General features: G+C 27.7%; 1 protein-coding gene across 1 annotated transcript in view; it reads right to left on the minus strand.

Annotated features, from left to right (window-relative positions):
- Nucleotides 1-2,587: 2,587 nt before the first annotated feature.
- The window catches only part of LOC112591105 (mucin-3A), a 48,601-nt gene continuing 29,724 nt past the window's right edge, over nucleotides 2,588-21,464 (minus strand). Inside the window, exons 3-7 of the mRNA XM_025334774.1 lie at nucleotides 18,955-19,004; nucleotides 8,562-8,751; nucleotides 8,312-8,430; nucleotides 5,003-7,770; nucleotides 2,588-4,189 (exon numbers count right to left, since the gene is read on the minus strand). Coding sequence (XP_025190559.1) covers nucleotides 3,778-4,189; nucleotides 5,003-7,770; nucleotides 8,312-8,430; nucleotides 8,562-8,751; nucleotides 18,955-19,004 — 3,539 coding nt within the window. The 3' untranslated portion in view covers nucleotides 2,588-3,777. The remainder of the gene's footprint in view (nucleotides 4,190-5,002; nucleotides 7,771-8,311; nucleotides 8,431-8,561; nucleotides 8,752-18,954; nucleotides 19,005-21,464) is intronic.

A 21,464-nucleotide genomic window follows, 5' to 3' on the forward strand; every position in this document is an offset into this window, starting at 1 on the left:
AACCATATTATATATTCTATAAATGTATTAATGGAAAAGTTATTGAAGTATACTTAAAATAAATAAAAAAATAAATATAATAACCGCGCAAGGAGATGCATTTTATAAATCAAACAATTGAAATAATTATAAATTTTTGTTGTATTGGAAATTAGAGACTACTTTTTATTTTAAATAACAAACAAAATTATGAAATACATTTAAACAATAATCATCAGTAAATTAGAAATAGTGAGATATTTACTAGATTAATGTGCCGTATCAATTTAATTCTTGGGTGATCACATTATTCAAGAACAAACAAATAGAGAAACAATCAAACAAAAAACTAAATACTTCTTAAAGTGTCCACTAATGTCACGGGCCATACCATACAAAAAAAAATAATAATAATAAAGACGTGAACTTTGAATTAAACATTTAATCATTGGTACCAACAGCAGCTTAACTTGAAACTTTTGAACTTAAAGACGCAATACCTCGCTAGTATTTTTAAAAAAACATTTAAGTATACTCAAAAGTTATTTATTTATTTAACAATATTCAATTTCTTACAATAATAATTGACCAAAACATAACTGCATGTCTGCACATAAAATGTGCATACATGCATATATTTTTTATCTATTTAAATACATTACAATGTTAGTTTTGTGGAACAAAAGAAAGTTTACAATACAATTAAAACGAATATAATATGTGACAGCATTATAAAATCATATGATTTTAATTAGCAATGCTTATAGGTACTAATCATAAGTTAATTTTTCAACTGATATTAAAAAAGAAGTTTAACGTATACTGTAAAACCACATACATTTTTCTTTGGGACATCATAAACTAATAACGATTTATTTTTAAGCAATTTTTGTTATTTTATTATTATTTAATAAATATTAATCTCAAAAACTTGTCTATGAAAATTGAATATTGTTCGACATATTTAGATTTATTTTAAGGTAAATGACATAAAGAATTTATTTACAAAATTCTATGATACGAACATACGTTCACTATGCGTTATATTATATGACTTATATAAGTTTATAACAGTGTTCTATGATATGAAATAATATTTAAAAAGTAAACAAGTGGATATCACTCAGTTGTACAATAGATGTCGAGATGATTACTGTAATGGACGAGTTGATTTTGAATTCATTTTATGTCATAATAGTATATAAAAAACCATTTTAATGGACTATATCATTATAGGTATGTATATTTTAAAATATTTCTTTAAAAGTAATTTTACTATTAATGTTAGGTAAGTCGATTTAATTTTTGCTAAAATTATTGCATTTTTTATCACAGGCGTGTGAAAGGTGTATGCAGGGTATGCAATTGCATCACAGAATAGATATAATGGTTGCGTATCCTTAACACAGAACTTTGTTTCCAGACACACCAAAGATAAATAAAAACATAACAGTTACTAAGACATTTCAATATTTATGTCTATATTTTTACTAGAATTTTACATGCTTAAAATAACTTTCAAGAAGCACCAGTGGCAGCCTTCTATATACCTTGGAATAAGATTAGTTTAAGTCCTGTGCTTATTATATTATTATAATAGTATACATTAATTATACCTTACTAATTATAATATTTTCGTTTACTTTTAAGTCAAAAAAAATATAAATAGATTCCTGGTATAAATATAAAATAGCTTAAAGTTAATCAATATATTTTGAAAATATAAAATTAATGTGCTCTAAAATTCATGGTACACTTAAAAGTTAAATTGCCAGGACGAATAGTATTATTTAAATAATATTTAACATTATTAATCATCGTTAAATTATGTGATTTCATCCAAATTTGAACTACAAATATTTAATTGATACTATAATAATCACAACCTAATGGTAACCTCATATCACATTTTTTTATCATTTTTAATCATTAAAAAAAAAAAACCAAAATTTAAAAAAAAGACAACATTTTTAAAATGAAAATTTTACCAAGTAGAAAATGATAATATAAATTATTAACATAATTTCAAGTTTCTACGGTTATTCATTAAAACAAAATAAAGAATTCAATTTTGTTGAAATAAAGTTTAGTATAAAAGTTACCTTTTTTTTTTTTTTTACTTTAAGTACAGATTGCATATGTCTTAATGTAAAAAAAAAAAAATACATTTCCATCACAATGACCATCTTTACACCCAAAATTATGCAGCGAAGTGGTGTACACTTGTCCACCTATTTTTGTGTCATTGTTAACCATGACGATTATATTATTTATATTATTCGTTAAAATATATGAATATGAGAATAGGTTACCAACTTATGCTATGTGACAAACAATTTTTACTAAATATACATAATAATTTTATATTTTATTTACAATATTATGCAATTTACATAATACATATAATGTGATAACATTATTACATGGCATGTAATGTAACTTGACTCATGGTGTGAGTAAATTAAAAATATTATAAAATAATCATTAATCAATTCATATGATATATGAACTATAGCTAATAATAATATGTGTACGTATAATGAATATTTCACACGTACATACACATTCACATTGCTTATTATAAATAAATGTAAAATGTAAACAGTTTTTAACACATGGATTAAATCAAACGATGGTAAAAATTGTAGAATGACAATCAATGTTTGTTAAAACTTGAAAGAAAATAAGAAATAAGTACTTATAATAATTATCAGTAGGTATGCAAAACAAGATTTAAACTTAATGTAAAATGAAATAACGTGCAAAAGATAAATAGAGGAATACATTTTAATTTTAAAGTTTAGTACCAAAAAGACATGACATACACCTACATACATTGTACAATATTATTTATATGCAATAGGTAATTAAAATTACAATTGAATCTTAACAGAAATCTACTTTTGATATATGAGCAAATTATATAATAATATATGTATACATAACACGAATATAAGTCTAAGATTAGCCTAAAACAATTACACGCCAATTCACCGAGGACTAGAGTCAATTTATATTATGCGTATATTGCCGAGACATTTACAATTATTAACAATATTCTGTACTAGGTGATGGCAATTTCTAAACGCTAAATAGAGATGATATTATACCTAGGTACGGCGACCGTTGCGAAAGATTGATGACTATTGTCTGTTAAAAATGTTAAATATTGAAGAATACACAAATATATTATTTCATATCACGGCGTTAAGTCAGATATTAATTAAACATCCTGATTTTATTTGTGCGATATATCTTGTTTTATTGGATAAAGTTATACTGAAATTTAGTAATATATTATTAGAGTATTATCTTTGAATTAAATTACGATGAAAATATCATGATAAAAGATAGTCGATTAATCTCCTCGGGGTTGTGCTCTGTGTGAACAATATTTTCAGAGATGGAAATCAAAGTTTGTCTATCTTCGACTTATTATTTTCTGGTTAAAATTTAATTTTAATTTTCAAATTATTAAATAATTTATTATAGCTAATCGGCAATGATTTAAATTGAGCATTTCTCATAATATATGTATATATATATATATATAATATTAATAAAGATTGATCTGATTTTGGAATAGAATCGTGATACATTATTTTTGTATGAATTGTAAAAAATAATTGTTTTATCCGATCTTTACGATTTATCGACTTAGATCATTAATTTTTCCCGAACCGATTGCAAATTATAATATACTTATATTAAAATCATATAGACAATTCATAAATAATTTGATTTGCACAAGGTTATGACACAGGCAGAATGGAAATACCGTTGATGGATAACATCCATTTACGACCATTTAGATGCGATCGAGTATAGGGACTTAAGGAGTTCAACTGCTCGGGCGTCAGAATCATCACTCAGCCCCGGGCCCACATCGTTAGCTCCTTGCCAAGTATTTGGGGTCATTGGAGTGGTGGAAATGGGAACCGACCTACTCCTATGCACAACTCTTCTCCTTGTTCCCTTTCTAGATTTCTTATACTGTCCTTCCTGTATCGGAGAACCATCTTCCTGTATTCTCTGGCCAAATGGAATTTCTGATGTAGACGATGGCAAGAAAGTAGGTGACGGTGATGATGAAGATACGTCATACGTTTGGTCAGTATTCCTGTTGTCCAGTAATGCTTCGATTAAATTGTGTCTAGTCTGTTCTGGGCTATTTTCTTTATTCGAATCATTGACCAACAGTAAAATCAACCTATTAAAAAAAATAATCGTTTAAATAATATCAATATTAAAAGTTTTTTTTTTTTTTTTAGTTTACTAACTTTATAGTTTATACAAACATTAATTTATATTAATGAGAAAATCATCATATAGAAGAAATTACATTATTTAAAAATATATACATATATTCAAATATTAATTGGCTTAGAAATATTATAATATAAATTAATATATAAACATGTTATGTTTACCTACAAATAGTTATTTAAATTTATACTTATGTATTAAAATTATATACCTATTTAGATATCGATACATATAAGTAATATATCCTATAAATGGGAGTTATTAAATTTTGGTTATAATGATTATTTATTGATTTATCAAAAATATATTTTATGTATTATAATGTATATATTATATAATATTCATAAATATTATTTATCAATAATAGGTGCCTAGTATCCATTTGAATATTTTATTCAAATAATCATTTTTCTACCATTGTTTCTAAATAATTACTATTAGTAATAAGATATGTTACTATATAAAATTATCACGAAATTTTCATAAATGTTTTCTAAAACTAAATAAGATCTTAAATATATGCTTCATTTTATTTTTAACTTTAAAATATTGTCCTGCAAGCATTTCGTCAAAGTTAAGTATTGCATGTGGTTATTATGTTAAATATATTATTTATTTAGTTTAATACTTATTATAACCATATAAAAAATGCATATTTAAACTTGATATTTAAATTTTAGAACAACAGTTTTATTCAGTGAAATTTAGTCAACGAGTACTATTATTAATGTAGTAGTTTTCAGAGTTAGTATATTACCTTTTAACTGTATCATTAACTTGAGCAGTTTTCATAACGTTCATCAATACTCCGGCTTCAGACGCGTTCAAGTGGCTGAACATTTCTTTTGCCCTTTGTACAATTACAGTTGTTTCTAAGTTTTCTGCAGTGGTAGTAAAGTAAACTGGCGATAAGGTCGTAGTTTTTATTTCCTGCTCAGTGTCTATTAAAGGAGAAACTGTCCATTCTACTGTGGAGGCAGCTGGTTTTAAAGTGTTTGCACTTGGAATGCTATTATCTCTACTTGAATAAAACGACTGACTTCCGGCTAATTGTAGTTGTTCGCTATCTTCAGGTGGTGCATATTCTTGTAGATCAGCTTTTGATGTTTCAGTATACTTTGATGTGATTTCTATTAATGGCGATAAAGTATATTGTGGAACAGTAGTTGATAAGTCTGCCAGTGCATTGATACTTTGTGTCATACCATTAATTTCAGCTGCTAAATTTGGGCCTGGTGTACTAGGTTCAGTGGGTTTACCTTGGTTACGTTTTGAATCGTCAGAAAAATCTAACACTTCTTGTTCTTCAGTAGCACTAGTCTTGACACTTGGCGGTTCTGTCGGTCTTACCTCGGCTAGTATTTTACGGAAATTCTCTGGGTCGTCCAAGTATGCGGTTAAAGCACGCGTAAAGACTGCAGCTAGTTCTCTCAATTCCGCCGACGAACGGTTTAAATTTAACCCATGAGTGAATTCTAGATTTACTGAATTTGTAGGATTTATTGAAGTTTTGCTAGTATCTGCTAATTTTGTAGTGATCACTGATTCTTTAACAGTATCATTTCTAAAAAGTTTATTATACGCCTCTTTTGTATTATGTGTCAAAACCGCAGGTATGTGCAAACTATCAACCGGTGTAGTATTTTCTACAGAATTAACACCAGTTGAACTCAACCCATGTGTGTATGTTTTAGACGATTGTTCGAAACGATTAAATTGCAAGTCACTAGCAACAGTGGTCATTTGAGGATTTTTTACATTATTAAAATACAATGCGACGGAATTCAGTTCATCGTCGGTGTTCGATTGCGAAGGATAATTATTTTGTCCATCCAAGTCAAAAAGTAGATTATTATCTGTCAGTGTTTGTAATGAATTTATCATATTCGGTATTAATGTTTCTCCAGACGGCGGTAATGTGGAATTATCAACAGAAGTATAGTCCAATACCGTAGTCATAACTGGAGTAGCTTGAGTTGAGCTATCTCTAACGACAGAAGTATCTGGTGATCTTTGATATTCGACAAATGAGTAAGCTCCGTTTGGTGAATAATCGTTTGTATAAGAACTTGTTACTGGATATGTAGTAGGTGGCACATTTGTCTGAGAAGCTTGTGTGTAATAATTTTCTGGTTGAAAATTAAAACGAGGTGAGTTTTGGGGATCTACAAATGAAGCGGATTCCGCAGGTACTTGACTTTCCTTTGCTGGGATGGTTTGTTCGTTATCGGTTGGAAAAATAGTAGTAGGTTGTTGATACGATTGTTGAGATTGGAATAGATTGGGCTGAATGGTATCAGATTCTTGGTTCCAATCTGGTTGGATCGTTGTTGCTGGTTGTGAATTGTAGCTATTTGATTGGAAATTATTAATAGCTCCATTCCAATTAGTTTGTGATACGGTAGTAGTTGCTTGTTTTTGAGAATTTACAGTATCTAGGTGATTGGAACCTTGATTATTCCAGTTAACCGGTGTTTGTGTTGTTTGATCATTTTCAGTTTGGAAGTTATTAGAACCTTGATTATTCCAATTACTTTGAGCGGCTACTGTTGTTAACGGCGATTGATAAATTTCAGGTTGGTAGTTACTACTACTGCTTTGACTCCAATTCGGTTGTGTTGTTGAAGGTGTAAAAGACTGATGATTATCAGTTCTAAGACCACTGTTACCATGGTTATTCCAATTAATTTGTGTTGCTGCTGTGGTAGGTAGTGTTTGGTAATTTCCAGCTTGATAATTGTTGCTATTTTGATTCCAGTTTGTTTGAGGCGAAACAGTAGTTGGTTGTGGTTGATATACTGCTTGTGAACTAGTAACACCTTGGACCGATTGAGCACTTGTGGTAAATTGTGATTGGTAACTAGATTGGATATTATTTATTCCTTGAACGATAGGTGGTTGTGCAGTCGTTACAGGTGGTGACTGATAAAGATTACTTTGGTAATTGTTATTAGTAGCCTGGTTCCAGGTCGGTTGTGGAGTTATTGTAGGCTGTGCTTGATAAATACCACTTTGATAGTTATTATTCCAACTTGGCTGAGCAGTTGTCGAAGATTGTACTTGATAATTACCTTGATTCCAACTTTGTACAGGTGTTTTGGACTGCGAATAATAATTATTGAAATTATTTTGTAACTGTTTTCCAGCGAATGATCCAGTTTCGGCGGGAACTTGATTTTCGTCTCTTGAATAGCCATTGAAGTATCTTGCACGGTCAGGCAGTCGGCTTTCGGAATTAAAAATTGTTGTACTCGGACCAAACGAACGTTCTGTTACAAAGCGATTATCATCATTTATTTGCGGTGTTGTTTGTACTTTTAACATGGATTTAGCCAATGTTTCAGCACGCTCTTTAAAAACTCGCTGATCAGTTGCAAGTTGTTCTGCACTCTCTTCATATAATTCAATTGACCTTTCACAATCAACTCGGAACCACCAGTCACAAATTAAATGTGACTGACGAAAAACTGTACCGTTTGGACATAAAAATGATACCTTTCTTCCATTATCACAAATGTGGAACACCTGTAAAAAATTGATTTCATTATTTAATTTAAAATTAAATTAAATGCAAACAATAGTCACAATATGTACTTAATCGTTTAATTACTTTTGATTTGTAATGATAACTATCTGTAGTGTAAAAATCCTAAGAATCTATATTTAAATTTAATGTATAGATATTGTTTTTGAAAGATTAAAATGTATTAAAGAAATTGTTACTAAAATTAACCTACATAATTTAAAAAAAAAATCAAAATTAAAACTTGGAATTTTCAATAAAACGCATTCGATTTATAAATTAATTAATTAATACTAATTATTTGTATAAACCCTGAATAAATTACTAATTTTAATTTGTCAATACCTGATCACCATTTTTATCATGGCTAATTGTGTATAAGTTATATTATAAATAATTTATTATCAGCGTGTTATAACTATAATTATTTATTAGTTATTAATTTTTGCACTAAAATTGAATATATATTAAAAAAAAAAAAAATACATTTCAATATTTGAATTTAAAAATATTTTTTTGGTGTGTAAAAATAATATTATTTACTTGGCAGTCAGTTTCAAGATCAGCGTAGTAACCGGGTTTCTTCACCTTCCTACAGCTAAAATCGGTTTGAGGTATAGATGGCAATATCGGAAAGTCAACACCAGGACGTCCAATTACACCTATGTAAATTACAGGATATTATTATTTAAAAATTCAAAATACTTATGCAGAACGTTTGCACGTTATTAGTAACTATGAAAAATACTTTTTCAACACTCGCGATATGACAAAAATAATAATAATAAAACACCTTGATACTCTTGTAGTTCCGAGTTCTTATCCAAATCATCAGTTCCCAATTTCCTGGGTGACCTCTTATAACTATCTCGCTGTCCTTCAAAGTTCTTCTCCAGTTCATCGTGGTCTACCAAATGTGTAGCCGCATTTAACGCTTCGACCACCTGCGGTAGACCCTCTTTGGTTGGAATTGGTAATTTGACCTATAACAATTTATCGTTCACGTTAAACGTTAAACATATCGACTGAGACATGTCATTTATTACGATATATGTACACATAATGTTAAAAAACCTATATAATTGGTTGGTGTTGTGGGTGGAAGAGTGGGAGGAGAGCCATCGAACTTAAACCGACATTGCACTGTTTTGGGATGGTTTCGTGCCGCAAGGTGGTTACTCGGTCACGACAAACCGATATTTCTTCAGATCGTCCGGGAGAAGGTAAAAACTTCGATGGGAACCGAGTTTGTTAAATAATAATAATAATAAAAATAGTATGAAGAGACCTCGCACGAATGTCGATGCTACTCGTAGTGCTATATTTATTATCCGGTGTAGACTTTTACTTAGCTCCAACCATTCCACGGAATATACGTTATTGGTGTGAGAGTGAGTCACTTGGGGTTGTCCTCGGAGTCAATAATAACAACTAACACAATATTATTATATGAAGGTGCACGCAGTTTAACACTATAGGTTATACACTTGTTAAAAATTGTACAACCGTATAATTTTATAAGTATAAATTAAAACGTATTTCTTGTATCTTATTGTATTCTTTAAGTGTTTACTTCACGAGTAAGTTACTTCTTTCATAAGTATTAACACAGGTCAAAGAGTTTACCGGTAAAATCTTACGTAATACATTTAGTAAAACGGACATTGACGCATTCCGAGTTCCGTCTAGTACAATATGTTATATTATATCATAATATATTAATTTGGCTTATAGATAGCGTGGGACGTGAAAACAAAAAAATTGTACAGTAGTTATCAATTAATCAAATTTTAGATATTTTATCAGTGTGTTATTTTATATATTTTTTTTATTTTTTCTCAAATTAAATAATCACCTTTGATGCGTAGGTAATTAAAAACTTTTTGAGGTGTTACTGTATTACTCAACTTATTATATATGACATGCACAATATAAAATATAAATAAACTATGACCATCATCATTATTCAAAATCCCTATTTCGTATTATAATACTAAAAACGATGATAATATATATATATATATATATATATATTAATAATTGTATGTAACGTATATTTTATTATAGTTCTTATGCGACGTAATATTGCTTCTTTTTATTCAAATGATTTAACATTTTTTTTTTTTTATAGAGTAAACAGTGAATACATAATATGCTATATTATTTAATAGATTTCGATAGCGGAGATATTGGTTTCACTACGAAACGTTTATTATTTTGTTGATTTAAAACTCATTTCGCTTATGTTTTCAATAATATTCTTTGACACTCCACCACAATATACTTTTAAAAAGATATTCTAATAAATACATATTTTATTATGCTAATAAATATACAATTCAATTGTGTTATTAATAATAACTTATTATATTAATATTTGTAAAGATGATATATATAACTATTTACTACAGAAAAATATATTATAAATATTTTAAGAATGTTTAATTTTAATATTTTTTATTATATATTACTAAGGATAGTAAACTAGGTCCGTAGAACAAATTTTACCTGTATATACATCACTATTTCATATTCGAAAGTACCAATTTAATTTTAATAAATCGAAGCGATCCTCATCAATTGTCACGTTTCTAATAATAGACAATTTAATAAATAAACATTCAATTTAAATTACAAGAGAAACGCGAATAGTTAAGACTAAATATTATTTTACCAATTATTACGTAGGTATTAATGATTAAATAAAAAATGTTCCATTTTATTTGGTCCAGATTATTTCAATAGATAAACTTTGACAAAGTAAATATAAGTAAGATTTTAAAATTCTTAATAGTTTTTGTATACAGTTAAATTTTTTGTATATATTTTTTACATTGGCAAAGTTAAAATTAGTAAAAGTTTGTCATTTCTAGATAATCGCATCATAAAATTTCATGTTATTTCGAGTCTTAATTATTTTACAATAAATTAATAAAAAAAAAAAATTAAAAATATCTTACAGTTACAATTTGTACATCATTAAAATATTAATATCAATTTACAAGTTGTATTAGTTATTAGAATGCATAAACATTTATGTGCAATTATGCATATTTTATATTTTTACGCCTATTTTTTTTTTAATTTTGCGTGTATAAATAAATTTATATTCTAAATTTTTTTTTTGCAATAAAATCTGGACACTACTTATCAGGGCTAATTTTAATAGTCAAGCCACAAGTCATAGTATTTCATTTTTTGTTTATAATGGCGCAATTACTTAAGTAGTTTTTTATTATTTTATTTATATTAATATTTAATAGTCAAAGCTATAGAAAACTAACCCAGATTTCACCTGACTGATTTTTTCATTAATTTTTTCAATCAAAAAAATATTTCTTAAATTACTTATATTAATTATATTCATACGAAAAATATTAAGTATACTTCGTATCTAATAAGTCCGAAAAAATAAATTTATTTAAAGTTTCACAAAAAGAAACGTTATTTATTGTTTTTTTTATTTCACACTATATATACCATTGTAATTTGACTGTTCCTACTTCCCAGGAAATTATGTGTTATTAAAGATACGCCTATGTAAATATATTATATAATGATTTTTATAAGTATTATAGAAAATTGAAAAAATATGTTCATGCGATTGATTAAGTAGTTGTAAAATAAGTCACGAGATAAATACTTATAAGTTTGTTTTATTGGGTTCATTATATGCGTTAAGTTAGATTTCTTATCCTAAATTAATCGCCGGTTTAGGTAAGGCCATTTTAATAAATAAAATCTAAGACAGTTCTAGTTAGCATTATAATTATTTTTTTTCATAAAATGATAGTATGATACGTGTATTTTTTTACCTTACTATGAATACTTAGAAATTAAATTAAAAAGTTCCATGCAGGAAAGTGAGTTGTGAAATAAAAATAAAATTATTTTCATTCACCATTATAGTTTCTTTTTATAACTAATTCCACCCCATATTAATATTAAAACAATAAGAAATGTGTTTCGTCATTATATTTCTCGCTAGACGTATGAAATATTTTAAAAATTGTTGTTGGAATTTTACAAGTATTTATATGGTGTAGTTGTATAATACTGTCGGTCGTAATAGTTTAATGGGAAGTTATTTTTGCAAATACGAATGTTGACCATCGTTAAAAAAAAATCCATATTAACATAAATAATGCAGTTTACCAGTATATATAGTGATGTAAATACTTTAATTTAGAAATTTCACAAAATTAATATATTTCATGGTACCAATATTCGGTCATTATTACCTTAACAACTTACGAGTATAAGTCCGTTTTTTTCGTTTTACTAAACTCCATCATATACATCACCCAATAATATCGTTTCGCAGAAATAGCTTGTCAACTGTCCTCACTTAATAATAATGGATAACATGTATATAAGGGATACTTACTCTCACTCGGATAAGTAGATTTCGCGATTGTGTTGAGGGTAAAAAGAAAACTCGATAATAACCGTTTAAGTCTTGGCGAAGTGTAATTTATATGAATAAAAAAATCACGAACCTAGGGAGGCGATATCTTAAGGACCAATTTATTATAAAGTATGACACTGTATGGAGTCAATCTTAGGTTGATCTGTAAGTAGTATCTAAAAGTAGTAGTATAACTTATAGTAGTTACTTACTTTACTCCTACAGTTTAAGAGTGGTGATGACTTTTATACGCATTATTTTCAAATCTAAATTTTAGATTCTGAACAGAGCAGTATTTATTATACAATGAAGCGTGTTTTTACTATTAATATTATTATTCATTTTTTTTTTTTTTGTCTGTCAACGGATTTTGACGAAGATAATAAAAATGTTTTAGTCTTCAAATTTTAGGGTTACTTTGGGAATACATATAACCATTTGAATTTTTTGAGTTTTTAGATTTTTTTTAGATTTTATTGAAAAAAAAAATGTATCCATCAATAACCATTTCTATTTCGAATAGTGCTGGACAAATTTATTATTTTATCGTTTATGATTTCTATTTGTATTAATAAATATGTTATAAACTGAGTTGATGCAAAAATTTAGCCGGATCGAAGAAAATCTTCCCTTTTAACTCCTTTCCCTTTTTTTGAGGCCTGAATGATTGAATATATATGTGTATTGTTTATTATAGCACTTTTAAGGACCAGACTACTCGCATCACAACGATACGCGTTTTTTACGACGTAATATATTATAATTTATAATTTAACAAATCCATCGCGTACATAGAAAGCTGTGCGTCTCCATTACTGTGGCGCGTAATATTATTATGACCATAATACTATTACCATAATAAAGTAATATAATAGTATTTTACAGAAAAACGCTTTGCTTGCTTGGTGGGTAGGTACTTAATAGCGTTACGGCCGGCGGTTTTGTGAAAAAAAAAAAATGAAAACACACACACATATCGTATAATAAAATATATATTATCTATATATCTATTTCTATACTTACAATATATTATTATTTTCCGTATAGAAATACACACGCCGTTTTTTCTCCGTCATCACGCTGCCCGCCAGACACGGACGATCCGCGTGATCAAAACTATTTGCGGATGTATATAGGCACATACGCATATTATGTGATGTGCTGTACGCCTGTACCTACATAATATTATTATAATATGCCGCGACGACGAGACTTCGACACGAGACGATTGTTCGGTGGTGGGCGGGAGGGGGAGCAAGGGCTCATCGGGTCGTCGTCGTCGCGGTGTCGTGCCGTATCGGGACCGAACATCAACTCGACGGTTCGCGCGGTAGGTCAACAGGAAGTAAAACCCTGAATGGCGTATAATATGATAGGCTGTAATGCATGTATAGATACGTTGTACACAATGTGCAATACGTCGACCTACGTCACGGCGGCGTTTTCACCCGTTATATATACTTGGCAAAAATAAAAACGAATAAACGAACTCAGAACCTGTACGGCTGCAGTCGTGCAATAACGAGCGCCCGATACCTCCGACGAGTGACTGCAGCTACGCCATACTCCGTATATTCTCTTAAAAATTAAAAAAATAAATTGATGTTTATTTCTAATAATTTGCAAAATATTTTTTGAAATTAATACAATGATTTTTTGTATTTTTTTGTCATAAAACGTTTGAATGAGAAATTGCAAATTTAGTCGTTTAGCATGGTTAAATTTAAAATATTTCGATTTGTTTTTTCCATAAAACCACAGTTTAAGTGTTGCACGACGCTAAATAAATAACGTTATTCATACATTTTAAATATTATTGTACGCACTTTAGGTAATCATAAATAGGTTTTGAAATCCAATTAATGAAACCATCGAAGAAGGATATCACCGGGAATTTCTATAAAATCTGTATTTTTATTTTAAAAAAATAATAGAAATATCTGTGTATAAAGTAATCTCGTATGATATTTTAATACGCAGTTGTAATTTTAATCAGTAAGCAAATAATTAATGAAAACATTTTTTTTTAATTCAATAAACAATACTATTATTTAAATATTAATTAAAGTTTTTCGATGAAAAATTTTGAGAAACAACCCGATTAAAATGCATTAGTGTGCCTAGTCATTTAATTGCTCAGAAAGTAAAAAATGCAAATTATAAAATAACTTTTAATGTTTTTATTGATTTCACATCCATAGTGTTAGTGTATATCTACGTCTAAATCAAAACCCGTGTTCGCTACTGTATATTTAGTCATGTAAAAAATAATGACTTGGGAAATTTTATCCGCAGTTGTACGGCTTGCAACCGCGCTGGTTATTCCTAGATACGGTATGCAACGGGTCAGATATATGTAAGACGGGTGCGTGAGCATTGATGGACATGTTGTTGGTACCTACGAGACGGCGGTGTGCGTTTAATTATTGCCATATTGTGTTAGTTTATTTGTTTACGCGTTGAAAACCATTAATAAAAAAAATTCTACCGTGTACAAAAAAATATTATATATCATAGACAATAACATTTGGTAATCTCAACTAGGCACATAAAAAATTAGCGCCTGTGTGCTAATACCTGCGTCAGGTATTTAATTATTAAGCCCTTTCGAGGGTATTGCGCAACGGCAATAACCGCGGCTGGGCAATTACGACCCGGCCATAATAACGTATTATAATAACGCATAAACTTGTATAACATATTCGCGCGTTAGGTCGAGTCTAAGACGATGATAATAGACAACCATAACAGCAAATTGTTCTGCGATCGTCGGGCATGCGACTAAAATAATTTTATACACACCATTCCTGTCTGGCTTGTGTAATAATGAAAATAATGATAATGATAATGGTGTTATTATATTGTCTCGGCGTCTCGCGGTTCACACGTCTGCGCCGATGGAAAAATCCCGGACCAAGTAGTTAGCGCGACGGACCCGGACGTGTCGGCGTCGATGCCTGCTGTTTACGAGTGCCAATAGGATGCAATATAATCATCGGATATAGGATATCTGCGTATACATAACTCTCGGTACGCAACGCTATTCGAATGCACCGTTTCCAAACGGAAATACGTTCACGTTGTTGTTACGCCCAAACGTTTTACGTCCGGAAAAATATACGGTAATTGTACAATAATAATACACTTTGGACTTTTGTCTCGTAATATATATATATATATATATATATCATATTATGTAGGTAACGCGAAGGCTTGCTGCCGGTGCACAATCGATGGTTTCAATAATGTTTCGCAGCCGTTAACAATAATTGTTTTGTTGTGCTGCGCCATGCAGACATGGTCGTACACGTTTTGTGATATCATTATTATTATACTGACACAACTGAAGAATATGTAACGTTAGTCGTTAGAGAGTAAGGGAGGAAATAGGTGATCGATCGTTCAATTGTACAACATAGGTGTCAAGTGTGACTCGTCATTGTAACGTGTGTTAAATTTAAATTCGATGGTAAACCATTGATCATGCTACTAAAATTTAGCCCACAAGTACAGTAAACAAAAGGATGTGTAAACGAGGCTTACCCCGTCCCAAAACCAAAACAATTCAAAAATAATATTGGATTTTTTTAACTCTTATTTCAAAAAATAAAAAATTTAAAGTTTTTTTTTATTTACTGATCACATGCATTTCATCAGCTGTAAGCCCTTAGAAAAATGTATAGTTTACAAAAGCAATTTTTGCTGTTTTTTTATAATTAGAAGTATTTTAAATTCTCTTTAACTTTGTGGTAAATTGCTGACTATTATATTTAAAGATCACAACTATACGAGATATATGAGTATAATATTTTACATTTTTATCCTCCGAAAAAATTATTTTAACTATGAGAAAGCTTTACATATTTACAACAATAGCAGTTATTAATTACTATAGTTCAATTGTTATTACTATTATTGTTTTTAACATAAAAATGTTTAATTATTTCAAAACAATAGATAATAAAAAGCTTTTGTTTACCAAAACTATACTATACTGAATAATTTTAATAATGAATCAGGTAATATGATTAAATTATTAATCATTCGTTCATTCGATCGATCCCATTTCTTGTTGAAAAAATATTCTTTTGTTATAATATTATTTAATTTAGATTTATGTATTCATTATTTTAATGAACCTTGCTTATAATATAAGTTTGATATTTATATTTATGACCTTCCACATGCACTAATCTAGTTATCATTATTATAATGAACTGTATAGTTATAGTGATTAAAAATGTATGTTGTAGTGTTTTTAGATTTCTAATCTTACAATTGATTGAGATTATATACCATGTACGAAATATATTCAACGAAATGGATATCTTAAAAATATAATATCTAAACTAAACTGCATAAAAAATTGTTTTTGAAAATTTTAAATTTTAAATAAAAATTGAAACTTATTTCCATACAATTATAATATTCTAATTAATTAATTAAAAAAAAAAAATACATTTAAATTTATTTATTTCCTATAAAAATATCAAAGGTGTTACGAGACTATTGGAACATATTAGCTGTATATAAGTATAATAATCGCTAAGAAATTACTTTTAGAAGACTTAAAATTTCTATCGAAGATTCAAGACCTTCACATTTCTAGATGTGGTCTTGATGTTAATATTGATAGTTTGAAAAAAAAATGTCAAAAAATATCATAGAAAAGGTCTTAAACTACATAATTAGTTGTAGTAATGTAGTAATTTCACATATGAGATATATTATTTCTCAATAAGACAATAACAATGATGATGTTTAATTCTTTAATGTTAAACAAAATAAATACAATTTCGAAACTTTTTCATTGACCATTGTATTATTATAATGCACATTTTGTTTAGATGATACTTAAATCGAAACATTAAATAATATAGGATTATACGAAGAGTAATCAAATAAAACAAGATTCTAATTGGAGAATGTGAGTTGTGGTTGTATTTGCTGCAAGTTAATGCGATGTACCTCGTACATTTTATAATCGAGGTCTAAGATAAGTAGGTTACTGCAGTTTAAAAATGTACCTAAATAAAGATTAAAGAATAAAGAGAAGTGTTTTCCACAAATTTATTTCCAAATAAATTATCTGATATAGTGATATACCTACCTACTCGTAGGTATGTTATGTTCCATACAACTTAAACAAATCTATCATATAATATGTAATGTGTGTGTTCGTTTCATTGCAATTATATTAATATGTTTAATGTATGTAAATTAAAAAAGATAGACACACATTAAATAATAGTTTGAATCATTATTAATGATACATATTTAAAATCTATGATTAACATATTTTTATACACAGTAAATTAAGTCGGCCTATAGTTAACTGTTTCTATAGAAATAGTCACTTGAATAAATACAAAAAATGACAGTTTTGTAAGTTACATTTAAGTCTACTTGGCGATTATAAACCATGGAATAATGATTTCTCAAGTTTTTTTTTTAAGTGACGTACATCTTATATAAAATTACAAATGTATTGCAACTTTGAAAGTTTGCCAAAAAATTTGTTGAAAAATTGTTTTGACTTACAGAAAAAATTGGCATTATTCAGACAAAGGGTGTTCTAATGATTAAAGCTAAAACTAAATAAAAATATTGGGCCATATTTTACGGTTTATTATTAGAAAGTTTTTATTATTATTAATTTAAAACAATGATAAGCAATCTCAATATGAACTCGCGGTCAAAATTTCTACCTATAAATATAGAAATAAAAATATGAACGATCAATATATTATTTATTACATAATAATCAATTTATCATTTTTTTCGTGTATTCCAATTAATAAAAAAACTGAAAAATTTCTGTATATTTACATTATATTTAATAATATTAATAATAAATGCTTAATAAGATTTTTATCGTTTGCTATATAACACTCTATTATTATTTATTTTTATTTTTTACGTAAAATTCTTTTGCCTTGACAGTTGACACACTAAATACCTACATGTCATTTTTAATTGTATTGTTTTCATAATCTCTAACTATATAAAATACGTAATTATGTACATGATACATATATATATATAATTATATACACATGGATTTTTTGACTATAATATTTTCATTAAGTTTGAATACGGTAAAAAGTAAAATTCGTCAAAAATAGAAAAAGTATTAATTTTAACCTGTGTTATAGAATGTCTTGTATAGCTAAAAATCTATGATATTAATTCGAATATTAACAAAAACAACAACAATGACCGAAATAAAAACCTCCAGCATCACATGTTGCTACAATGCGATTCATACAATCGAACACTTAAACTGAAATGGAATGCAGATTGTACGCTGTGACGCTTAACATACAATATATCTAATACATAAACCTGCAAGAGAAAGCCTTGGACCAAACCCAAAAACTTAAACAATTTTATGGTAAAATTTAATTCTTTGATGAGTTCAGATAACTGATGAATGTCAACGATTCCAGGAAAAATAAAAATATTAAATAACCACTGATATTATTATATTCGTTTATTTATTATCATAATACGATATATTCTATCATAATAAGAAACCATAAACTAATATTTGGTAATAGCCGAACAGACGACGTACTTGATCAAATTAAAAAAAAAAAAAATGTAATCGAAATCATTTTACCTACATGTATAAAAGTGGAATTGTGTATAACGTTTATGTAATACTATTTACTCATATAGTCATATGCGTATTAATAATTTAAGAATAATGTCTTCAAACATCAATATAGATATATTTCAAAATAATGCATGTAATGAATATAAACAATATAAATACCTGGTTGACGGTCTTTGAATTACATCCTATTATTCGAGAAACTGCAAGAACTGAAACAAAAAAAAAAACAATCCATAAGTATACATTTCATTCTAAAACTTTTTCAACGAAATATTTAATAAGATAAATTATTATGTTATTTTCATAATAATTTGTTTTAATAAAACGAAAAATACTCTACAAATAATAAATATAATGTGATTTAATTTATTATCAATCAATTTCATAATAGCAATTTCCTAAAGACACCTAATATTCAAAAACAAATTTAAAAATGTCTCATATTATTATACATATGAGTTATTACTTTATTGCAAATAAGATAATTTTTTCAATCGCCCATATAGTTTTGTACAATAGTTTTCAACTTCTGAGTGAAATTTAGGCACAAGGTAAGAATAACGCGATATATAATAAAAACAAACAATAGACATATCCATAGGCTGTTGATAATGATATTACACGACGTGTTGTATAAATTTGATTTTTTTTTCTAAGAACATTTCGAAAACCAATAAGTGAAATTGAATTTATAAAATAAATTTGAATATTATTCTCAATAGGTACTATGTAATATAAAACCGTGGTATTTTAATTTTTGTTATTTTATTGTATAATACTAAATAGGAATGTTACCAATTTTCAATATTAATGCATTTGAATGTAATATAGGTTTTTTGATGATTTTTATACATTATATTAAAAAATATACCTAATACTTATTTACATATGTGTATAAATTGCAAGTACATATGTGTTAAACTTAGAAAAATAATATTATTATATTATTTTAGAATTATATTATTTTAAGAACTTATTTTTCAAGTATAAAATATTTACAGTATTTGAATCTTAACGAAACTTGATTTAATAAACATGTGAAAATAGATAAAAACTTTAACAAGTATGGAAAAATGTATGAAGAAAGTTAAAAAGTCGATAACACAACTCAGTATACTGTTTTTATATTATACGTTTACGAAAATGAAGAACCCATTTTTCTACTTTTATATCTCGATCGGTAAACAGGTCTGTGGAAACAAAACTAAAATCGATGAAATAACGTTTTATAATACCACGTACATGTAGTACCGCAGTCCGCAGTGCATTAGTGCACAAGTAGTAAGAATAAATTGTAAATACATTAGTTTGGAAAGTGTTATCGTTTACTAATCGCACTAACGTACATAAGTTGTAGTTGTACTGTTGTACAGTACTATTATTAAAAGCTACCCTTAAGGTTGTATTAAACTGCTTAAAAATTATAATATATATATTATCCTTCAATTATTTGCGAATACAATATAAATTAACTTGAAAATTACTATTGTTCTCGATCATAAAAGATGTCTGACAAAATAAACAAAATCATCAAACCGTACGATGAAAAAAATCAGAATAATTATACGATTGTAGGTTTACTAATAATGATAAACTGCAGGTAGAGTAGTTAATTATTTTGACCGATATAATATAATATTAAAGTATAAAATTATACAGCATGCAATATGAAATATGATTTTTTTTCGGCATTTAAGAATCGTAATAAATAGCAAATATTGAATTCTTATCAAGGTTGTACATTTAAGTGGCGTTTCCTGTTGGAAACAATTATTTTGTATTCAAGTTTTACATCTTTCTTTATATAGTAATTAAGTTAGTGGACTTATCTCACTATTATCTAATACCTATGTACATTATATTATGTGATTTGCATCAAAAATATTTGTTTTTTTTTTTTATAAAATAACAATAGACAAGATTTGAATTCCACATGTTTCAGATATGATTTTTGAATCACTATTCATTGCTGTGCGTATCTGTGTGCAATTTTTAAATTTAAATGAAAAAAAAAATCAGTTTGTTATATAGTTGCACAACATATTTTTCGAGAATATCATTATACAGATTCGAAATAGATATTTCTAAAATGTCGTGGTTCATTCGGTATATTCTATACGCCACCATGCGTATACTCGAATTAATAACATATACGTTTATATAAACATAAATAAGCCAGACAGGTACAACATCTTGTATATAGTAATACGTATTCCGTTTGTATTTGGAGACATTGCAAGTACGTCAGTACAAATATTATATTAATTTTCAATTAAATTGACGAGGCGTGTTTCTTTTCCTTGCGTTTCACGTTATACATAAAATGTAACATTATTAATAATATGAACATATTATATTGTGATATACACGTAAACCTATTTACAAAATATGTGATTTTTTTTTTCTTTAAACCCACAAATGGTAAAATACTCCTTTTTTTATGAAACACGTTCCAGTATACGTTTTGAATAGACGCACTTATGTATGACCACTACGATGTCGAGTACCCATATTACGTATATTATACCTATAAATCGTGACCTCACATGATGTACCTATATTATGTATGATACTATAGAAATATTGTATATACTGTGTATAAGTAGTTATAACTGGATATTATAAATTATTTCGTACACTAACCTGTGGATTCGGTGACTGCGTATGTA

Source organism: Melanaphis sacchari, unplaced genomic scaffold (assembly GCF_002803265.2).
Source record: "Melanaphis sacchari strain LSU unplaced genomic scaffold, SCAv2.0 Contig12_pilon_pilon, whole genome shotgun sequence".
Classification (NCBI taxonomy): domain Eukaryota; kingdom Metazoa; phylum Arthropoda; class Insecta; order Hemiptera; family Aphididae; genus Melanaphis; species Melanaphis sacchari.